The sequence below is a fragment of the Ipomoea nil genome, unplaced genomic scaffold (assembly GCF_001879475.1).
Source record: "Ipomoea nil cultivar Tokyo-kokei standard unplaced genomic scaffold, Asagao_1.1 scaffold0143, whole genome shotgun sequence".
NCBI classification, from domain to species: domain Eukaryota; kingdom Viridiplantae; phylum Streptophyta; class Magnoliopsida; order Solanales; family Convolvulaceae; genus Ipomoea; species Ipomoea nil.
This window is the reverse complement of record NW_017616571.1, coordinates 1372309-1383179: the sequence shown is the minus strand read 5'-3', so window position 1 is coordinate 1383179 and position 10871 is coordinate 1372309. Positions and strand designations below refer to the sequence as shown.

At 34.7% G+C, this 10871-nt stretch overlaps 1 protein-coding gene across 1 annotated transcript; it reads left to right on the top strand.

The window, feature by feature from the left end:
* Positions 1 to 8651: 8651 nt before the first annotated feature.
* LOC109172226 lies at positions 8652 to 9861 on the top strand. The gene is made up of 2 exons (XM_019321377.1): positions 8652 to 8976; positions 9455 to 9861. The coding sequence occupies exons 1-2, from the start codon at positions 8652 to 8654 to the stop codon at positions 9859 to 9861; spliced, it is 732 nt and encodes a 243-aa protein (XP_019176922.1).
* Positions 9862 to 10871: the final 1010 nt, after the last annotated feature.

Here is a 10871-nt window from a genome sequence, read left to right as displayed (position 1 = left end):
AATATTGCCCCTAGATTTAACACCCATTTAACATATATTTTAACATATGACTATTTGTGGTCAAAAATGAAAGTCAAGGTACGTGTTTTTGTCGAATTAAAAGTCGATGACTAAAAGGAGTACTAGCTCAATAGTCAGACGACCATTTGTGGTATTAACTCTAAGTATTATCGTTAAAATAATTAATATTTTATAAGAAATAATTTTGTAATAAATTTAAGTTTATATATTTTTTTAAATGAATTGAACCAAACAGAAAAAGTACAATTTTTAAAAAATTTCTACCGATTAGAAAAAAAAAAAAAAAAACCATTTTGACCTTTAACCAAACACCGGAAAATGAAAATAGTTTTTGAAAATGAGACAATTTTCAAAATTTATTTTTTTTAAAAATATTTTCTGGATTTCTAAACAAACCTTAAAGTCAATCAGACAAATTGTTGATTTCGTTTTCCTAAAAATAAACACAAATATATTATAAAGTTATTTCTTATTATTAATTAATTAATATTAATTATTATTATTATTAATTATATATATATATATATAATAATAATAATAATAATAATAATAATAATAATAATAATAATAATAATAATAAACCAACCATAAATTAAAATTTATAACTATTAGATTAGAATTTAATACATGATCCAATATAACCAATAATGTCTTCTACTCCAACCAACAAAAATTAGTCTTAGAATAATAACGTCTCATGTTCTAACCAACATAAATATAAGTATTAATAGCTTACATAAAAACGTTCTCAATCCATATTTGATCGATGATCTTCATGTTGACATTTTTTGCGTTTGAAAATTCTAGCTAACTTCTTGATGAATGTCTTAAACTAATGCTTTTTCTTTTTATATTTTGGTATTTTTACTTGTTACTCATTATATTACGGAGTCATTTTGGTCACTTATAAAATATAATGATTGCGTGTGTTAGGTAATTTGACAAATTCTTTTAAAAAAAAATGTTTTGAGGCATGTCATGAAGTATTTGATCAAGTTTTTGGAGTCACCTTAGCATGGGAACACAATTTGATGACCAAAATAATAATTTTAGAGTTCTGGGCGTTTTGGGTTGGACCATGGCGTGACTCGTGATCGAGGAGAACACCGAAGACTTGGAGGCCTCCCCTGGTAACCACAGACATGCCCAAGCCCGTGGCTAGTAGGCAGAACCCACTGCCTTGTGGGCACAGGCGTAGGCATGCCCGTGACCACAAAGCAGTGGGCAGGGTCTCGCTGGGCACGGGCATAGTCACACCCGTGCCCGTGCCAGTGCCCAGCCTCTGCAGCATTTAAAATCCCTTTTTTTGCCTTGTTTTGGAGAGAACTCTTTTCACACAAAAAATACCTTTTATTTCCCTTTCATTCTCTAGTTGGGTTTAACTCTTGAATAGTTTAGAATAGAGTAGATTACTTGTTTCTCTCCACGTCCAAGCTCAAGAACATTGCAAAAATTGGATTTCAAAACTACAATATCAAAGTTCTTCTTACTCATATCTTTCTTTGCTTTCCATTTTTGCTTTCAATGACTTCTTTAATATTGTGTATCCATTGTTATATTATGATGAGTAGCTAAGTGTTTTGGAACTAGGGTTTAGTTTGATGTTTTGCTATTGATGCCTATATGAGTTGTATTGCATAAAGGGGATTATTTGGGTGTTCTAGGGTTTGTTGTGTGAATTGGGTTTGAAGTGAAATTGTGTATAATTGTTGGATCCCAATTATATGCTTATTTGGAGTGTGTTTGTCCGTATGAGAGTAGAGCTTGTACACTAGCCACACATTCACACATTTGATGCCCAATATGAGAGTATTTTGGGTTTTAAGAAGAATTTATGCCTTGTGTACTGTTCTTGCATTATTTGGGCAACCTTGTGCTGAATTTCCACGATAGTGGAGTTCAAGGTGAAGTTGCAAGTCCAAATAGCTACAAGAATGGTATTTGGACACTTTTGTGCATCTCACTTACCCTATGCCTTCAATTAATTCCCTAATCCCAAGTACAATATTTGCCATCTTAGTTTGAATCAATCATATCTCAATCCTTTATTTTACTTGTCTTATTTGTTATTTGCTTAATCATATAAAACCAATTCATTAGCGATAGGCTTAGCTTCTATAAAGATAATTTTAGCTTGTGCATAACTCTATTTTACATCAATTCCTAACATTACAAGAGTAATCTCCAGTGGAAAGATATCTTAACTCTATAATGTGCTTTGATACTTCTTCAGTTCTTGGATATGTAAAAAATGTCATTATCACTTTTACCTCAATTTTCATTAAATATTCAAATGCTCTACACATATCATTTCGACTGTAATCCCAGACTTCATTGGTAAGGTAAGGAAGCTATGTAGCTCCAACATCAAATCAAATCCATGACCAATAGCCATCGCTTGTTCATAAAAGGCCATTTTCATTGATTTCCTTATTTAAAGAACAAATAACTTTTGAAAGCTCACCAAGTTATTAATTACATGGTCATGAACCAACAATTGATAAAGATATTTTTTTTCTGACCTCCTCAGTGTTTGTTAAGGCAATGAGGTCAACGACTATGTTATCAATTTCATTAATATCTTTCAATTCAACATCTAAAAAAAACCTTTGAAAATCTTTCTATTGTAACATCCCTACAAAGAATAACATACATCTCATAGTACTCAATTTTATTGTTTAAGTACAATTCATACTTGATATGTGTCCGTATAAGATTATAAATAACTTTATAATCATATTTAATTAATTTAATCATATAAACACAAATTTTAAAATACAATATTACCATCACAACTTCATGATATGTAGATGAGTCACACGTAATCTGTTGGAGTATTTCCATTCAACCATTTGCAGAAGCGGTTTTTCATATACCACTTGTTCCACATTGCTTTCACAAGAGAGTTTTTTACCCATTTTATTGGATAATCCATTTGGAGCATTTGAATTATTGTAGAGGGAAAAGGAAAGGGGAAAGTCACACGCGCGCACCGTCGTCGTCGTGGTGGGGTGGGGTCAGGGTTTTGCTCATTCCTTATTTTATTTCCGAGTTTTTCGGCCATCAGAGTATATTTTATGTCGAAACTTAACCATCCACAATAAATATGTGGAGTCAGTTTTTGTGGCCCTCTCCTCCACATCCCTTGCGCTATTTTCGCGCTTAATAAATAGCTGAGAGAGGAGGGGCAGGTATTTCCTCAGCTATAAATACCCTGCGCCTCCTCAGTTCTAAACATACCATTATTCATTCATCTTCTCTATTCTCTCTTTTGCCTTCTGAGCTTTGCGAGTTAGGTTCGCACTGCGGTTTAGACGTGGTCTAACGCAGCATATCGGTGTTCACTGGTTGAAAGCTACTGGTTAAAGACTAACATAGTCCCCGAAAAAATTGCTTTTAAGGTAGTTTTGCGTACACGCCACGGATTCTAATTCTTCATTGTTCTCAGCCCACAAAAACAGTAGTGCCAATCTACAACATTGTTTCTGCAAATTTCCCAACAGTTAAAAGCAATTTTCTCAGCAATAATGTCAACGTTCGTCTCCAAGCCTACTGCTGACCTTGGGCCTAAAACTTTAGATGCAGTCTTCGTGGGGTATGTAGAAAACAGTGATGCATACAAGTTTATGTACCTAGACAGTCGCTCTATGTGCGAGGCACGAACGATTGAGTTCTTTGAACATGTCTTCCCACTAAAACTTGCTTCAATGAGCTCTGAAAGAGGTTTCTCCTCACTGCCTCCAACTTCTCAAACCGAGATCGAGATAGAGGAGCCTAGGAGGAGTAAGACAAAGAACCGAAATAAGTTTTGGGCCTGATTTCATTACATATATATATCTGAGCTGAATGATGTTAATGAAATTTCGGATCAATTTGTATGTCAGCTAATATTAGAAGTGGAACCAAAGTCCTTTGAGGTTGTCACGCGCTTGGTCGTCGATGCTGTCTTCTGGAAATAAGCCATCCAAAGTGAGTTAGACTCAATTAAGTCTAATTATACTTGGGATATGGTAGATCTACCCAAAGGAGCCAAACCAATTGGCTGCAAGTGGATCTTTAAAAGAAAACTAAGACCTGATGGATCAAGCGAGAGGTTCAAGGCTAGGTTTGTGGCTAAGGGGTACAAACAGAAGTTTGGTGAAGACTACTTCTATACTTATTCGCCTGTGACCAAAATAGCCACAATACGTGTATTGTTTGCCTTGGCCTCCTCCCACAAGTGGATAGTCTATCAAATGGACGTGAAAATGGCCTTCCTAAATGGAGAGCTGGAGGAAGAAATCTACATGGATCAACCACCTGGATGCATTGCTGCAGGGCAAGAAGGAAAGGTATGTAGACTTATAAAATCTATAAATCGATCGGATGCTTGCCTGTACTCGAAGGAGATTGAGTCCAGTACTGTTCTTATATGCATTTATGTAGATGACATGTTAATTTCTAGCTCAAACATAAATGCAATAAAAGAGACCAAGAGGGCTCTATGTGACAAGTTTGACATGAAAGACATGAGAGAAGCCGAAGTGATACTTGGTGTGAAAATCATCAAAGAAGACGATGGCTACAAGTTATCACAGAGTCACTACACAGAGAAGCTATTAAAGAAATTTGATAGCTATGAGGTGACTCCGGCACAAACCCCATATGATCCGGGTGTGAAGCTCTCAAAGAACACAGAGACATGTGTGTCTCAAGAAGAATATGAAAAAATAATTGGTAGTCTGATGTTCTTAATGAACTATACCAGACCTGATATTGCTCTCACGGTAAATCGAATCAGTCGATATACTCATAATCCCAGTGACGCTCATTGGCATGCACTGAAGAGAGTGCTACGCTACCTAAGAGGAACAATTGATTGAGGACTGCATTATGCTGGATTCCCTGCATCCCTAGAGGGGTACTACGATGCTAACTAGGTAAATGATAGTGATGATGTGAGCTCCACTAGTGGGTATGTGTTTACCATGGGTGGAGGTGCTATATCGTGGAAATCCATGAAACAGTTGTGTATAGCTAGATCAACGATGGAGGCTGAGTTTATAGCTCTTGATCTAGTTGGGCAAGAAGTCGAGTGGCTAAGAAACCTACTGGTAGACGTGCCATTGTGGGGGTGTTCTACACCATCAATGCCCATACATTGCGCCTCACAAACTGCTACATGCGTGGAAAAAAATAGTGCCTATAATGAAAAGAGAAGGCACATAAGAGTCAGACATGAGTCTGTAAGGCTGTTGATTGTGAACGGTGTACTCACATTAGAATATGTAAAGTCCGAGAGGAATATTGCAAATCCTCTCACAAATGGACTAAACAGAAGAGCCATCCTTGAAACATCAAAAGAGATGGGCCTAATAACAACAAAGTAAGCAAAAGTTTATGTGCTCATAGACACCTAAAACAGATCTATACAAAGGTAGATCACAAGTCAAAGAGTTTGACTTTCGAAGAACTTGCATAATGGGCACTGATGTGTGAACATGAGTTCAAAACTGTCTCTTCTTAGCTAGTTCAAGATCTAATTCACTACTAAGAAGAAAGTTACTCAAGTCACTACGTGTCAGTTCAAGTTAAAAAAACAATGGCATTAAGATCAGTTCTCATATCTAGCTCAGACATTTCTTTATTCTACACCTAGTTGAATGTGTGGGGGATTGTGGAGTATTTCCGTTCAACCATGTGTAGAAGTGATTTTTCATATACCACTTGTCCCACATTGCTTTCACAGGAGAGTTTTTCCCCCTTTTATTGGATAACTTTGGAGCATTTGAATTATTGTGGAGGGAAAAGGAAAGGGGAACCCCACACGCGCGCGCCGCCGCCGCCCGCACGCGCGGTGTGATGGGGCCAGATTTGTGCTCGTTCCTTATTTTATTTCCTAGTTTTACGCCCTTTCAGAGTTTGTTTTATGTCGAAACTTAACCATCCACAGTAGTGCCAATCTACGACATTGTTTCTGCAAATTTCCCAACATAATCATCTATCTATTCATCATCATCATCCAACTCCACTTAACTCTCTAGACAGCTCGTTTGGTTCGCTAGAAAATATTTGAAGGGAAATGAAATTGAAATTCCATGGAAAATAAATTCCAAGAAAATAGATTCCATTGTTTGGTTGGTGGAAAAGAAATTACTGGGAATATGAATTTCATTGTTTGGTTGAGTTTGGAATGGTAAGGAATAATGAGTATAATGACAAATATAACCCTACACAATAATAATAATAATAATAATAATAATAATAATATAATAATAAGAGTAATTAATAAAGAACGGTGATGGTAAAATTGTCATATCAGTTTTTCATGGAAAACAAAATACCTAGGATGAGGTAAGGAATTTGTTTTCCTCATTTTTAAGGAAAACTTTTCCAATGGAAAATGTTTTCCATCCAACCAAACAACATAAAAAATCATTTTCCTTCACTTTTAGGAAAACATTTTCCATGGAAAATGTTTTTCATCCAACTGAACACCCCCTAAGTTTGTAAATCATCATACATGTGCTTTAATTGACGATTTTCAAATCATTTTTAACATGCTTGTGCTAGCAAGTGACGTTGAACTTTTTTGATATACTTGATGCAACATGGTTTAAGGAAGCCAATTTGGAAGTAGATGTTAGATTATTTGGATGTTTAGCTTCTTCAGCAAGTATCTCTAAAAACACATGTTCTATTGCCCTTGTCCACCATACCGAAACTGTTTGGAATGGCTAATTCCTTTGTATTATTTTCTCATGTAGCTATAATTAAACAATCCAAAAATAAATTATTAAGACTCCGTAATAATATACAAATATAAAGTATCCAACTAAATATATAGGAATGTTTCCTAGCAAATACATAGCAATAAAATTATCCAATAAAATACATTGCAAAGTTTCCAAGCAAATGCTTAGCAACAAAAGCAAAGTACATGAAATTAATTATTTATCTTAGTAATGAAAATTTAATGAACCACAAAGAGTCAATACCTCCCCTATTGGGGATTGAACCCATGACCATAAGACAACAGTTAAAAATTGTTGTTTATACTCTATGCGCGTGACTTTCAACAATACTGTTTCAACAACACTTCAATAGACAACGGTTTTAACCATTGTCTTAGATATATAAGACAACGGTTAAAAACTGTTTTCTATGCGCGTGACTTATAACAATGGTTTCAACAACATTTCAATAGACAATGATTTTTAACAGTTGTCTTTGATATATAAGACAATGGTTAAAAACCGTTGTCTATGTGCATGATTACGGTTTCAATAACAATCAATAGACAACGAGTTTTAACTATTGTCTTTGATACATAAGAAAATGGTTAAAAACTATTGTCTTTGAGCATGACTTACAACGACAATGGTTTCAATAATATATTTTTTACCTAACAGACAACCAGGGGCGGAGGGAACATGTGGGCAGTGGGGGCAGCTGCCCCCACTGACCAAAATTACCCAGTCCCAAAACGACGTCTTTATATATATATATATATATATATATATATATATATATATATATATATATATATATATATATATTGTTCTCCACTTCTCCTAAGACTACGCCGCATTTCTTCCTCTGCAATTGCGATTTGCGAACACGTCCTCTGCGATAATCTATTATCTATTAATTGCCTAATTCAATTGATAATCTATTAATTACTATTTATTAAGTGTGGATTATCCTAGTTAATTACTAATTACTTAATCTGTTAATTACTAGTTTGCTTATGTTATTTGTTAATCTGTAAATACTGTCATCCTGATTTGTTATGTTATTTGTTATTTGTTGATAACTAATTACTAATTGATTACTTGATAATTGTAAATACTAGTAAGATGCTTATGTTAATTTAATTACTTAATTATGTTGGTTCAGTTATGAAAAAATTCTTTAAAAGAAAATCAACTTTTGAGGATTCATCTAGTCACGGTAGTCGCGAAGTGTCAAGTATAAGGCCGCGTATTGAAGTTAACATAGATGAACTTGAAGTTGATCCGGCTAAAAGGAAAATCGTTTATGAATATCATATCAATGATAGGGATATTGTGCGAAGAAGATATCTACAAATGGGTCCCTGTCAACCAAAAAATCATGTTTTTCCTACTAGTGTGATTACGGGTGTCATTAGGAGGTTTAATCCTAAATGGTTTAAAGATCATAGTAATTGGTTGGAGTATAGTGTATCAGAAGATGCAGCATATTGTTTATGTTGTTATCTATTCAAAGATGGAAGCAGCGGACAACAAGCAGGAGGAGAGTCATTTATTACAGAAGGATTCAACAATTGGAAAAAAGGACCTGAAAGGTTGCGTGCACATGTTGGTAATCATAATAGTGTTCACGCAAGGAACGTACAAGCTTGTCGAGACTTAATGACTCAAGAGCAACACATACAAGTTTGTGTATCAAAACAGTCGGAGCAATCGAAACAAGACTATCGTGTTCGATTGGCTTCATCAGTTGAAATCATCTGGTATCTTTTAAGGCAAGGACTTGCTTTTCGTGGACATGATGAAAGCTATGACTCACTTAATTGAGGAAAATTTCTTGAGGGCTTAAAGTTACTTGCTAATAATAATGAAAATATTGCCAAAGTTGTGTTGCAAAATGCACCTGAAAATCACCAAATGACTGCACCTTGCATTCAAAAAGATATAGCTAATGCAATTGCAAGTGAGGTAACTCAAATAATAATCAATGATCTTGGTGAAGAATTATTTGGAATAATAGTTGATGAGTCGAGAGATATATCAGTTAAGGAGCATATGATTGTGTTTATTCGGTATGTGGATTCAAGTGGGCATATTGTTGAGCGTCTTCTTGGCATTACTCATGTTTGTGACACTACTTCTATGTCTCTTAAAGTAGCCATTGAAGATCTTCTAACAAGGCATAGATTAAGCATTTCAAGAATAAGAGGCCAGGGCTATGATGGAGCAAGTAATATGCGAGGTAAGTTCAATGGTCTTAAGACTTTGATTATGAATGAGAATCCAAGTGCTTTTTATGTTCATTGTTTCACTCATCAATTACAACTAGCACTTGTGGGTGTTGCAAAGGAAAATGAAGAAGTTGGAGAATTTTTTTTTTCACTATCTCGCAATTGTGCAATATTGTTTGTGCTTCATGTAAGCGCATGGATAGCTTACGAGACAAACAATTCAAGATGTTGATTGATTCAATTTCTGATGATACAATTGAAACGGGAACTGGTTTGAATCAAGAAACAATTTTAAAATGTCCTAGTGATACACGTTGGGGATCTCATTACGATGCACTTTTGAGCATTATCACATTATTTTCTCCAGTGATTGATGTTCTTGACGAAATAAGGCAGGATCCAAAACAAAAGACGAAGCATTTAGAGTATTGAAGAATATCTTATGTTTTGATTTTTTGTTCTTGTTGCACTTAATGAGGGATGTTTTAGGAATTACCAATGATTTGTTACAGGCACTACAAAAGAAAGATCAAAACATTGTGAATGCCATGAGACTAGTTGATATCTCAAAAAAAAGATTGCAAATGATGAGAGATGATGGGTGGGAAGCTCTTTTACAAGAAGTTTCACTCTTTTGCAACAAGCATTCAATTCCCATACCTAATTTGGATGAAGTTTATGTAGTTCCAGGAAGACCTCGCCGTAAAGCTGAAGAAATGACTCATCTTCATAGGTACCGTGTTGAAAGGTTTTATGCGGTTTTAGATCTACAACTCCAGGAGTTAAACAATCGTTTCAATGAAAAGAATACAGAGTTGCTCTTATGCGTGACATGTTTTGATCTAAAGAATTCATTTGCTAGGTTTGATAAGGATAAATTAGTTCAATTGGCATAGTTTTATCCAAATGATTTTTCTGATCTTGAAGTTCAATTACTAGATAACCAACTACAACTTATTATATTGATGTAACTTCTAATCCTGCTTTCTCTAAATTGGATGGTATTGATGACTTAGCTAAAAAAAAATGGTGGAAACGGGAAGACATTTGGACTATACGATGGTGTATTTGCTTAAAGTTGTCTTTGATCCTACCGGTTGCAACTGCTAGTGTGGAAAGAGCATTTTCTGCTATGAAGTTAATCAAGACATCTTTACGCAACCGAATGGGCGATGATTTATTAAATGATTGCTTAGTGCCGTATGTTGAAAAAGATATTTTTGATCAAGTTTCAAATGAAGCAGTTCTACAACGATTTCAAAATATGAGAGACCGTAGAAGAGTATTATCACGTAGTTCATCAAACCTTGTATTGTAATTTATAATTTATTTTGTATTTTAACAATCTTATTTGTATTTGAACATTTTTGAATTTATTTTCTCCTTACTTCTTCGCCCCCACTGAAGAAAAATCCCGGCTCCGCCACTGCAGACAACGATTAAAAAGTTCAATAAAAACAGTTGTCTCTGTGCATTTTTCTTGTAGTGTGTTGCTTCTTAACCTTTGCAGTTTTGAATTACTATTTTGGTGATTGAAAAAATTAATCGGAGCTTGAATTAATTAAGGGAAAATTTCACTTTTCGTCCCTAAGTTATAGGGTAATTGTAGAATTTGGTCATGCTCACTTTTTGTCTCTAAGTTATCATTGGCGTTGCACATTTCGTCTCTGAGTTATAGGGTAATTGTAGAATTCATCCCTAAGTGTTGATCATGCTCACTTTTTCTCCCTAATAAGCTATCATTGGCGTTGCACTTTTCATCCTAAGTTATACTAAAATTGCAAATTTCATCCTAATCACTACTACATAAATGGTATACTACGTCACTTAATAGACGGAGGTTTTTAAATAACCATCATCTAATATATTTTGTTATACTACGTCACTTAATAGATGACGGTTTTTT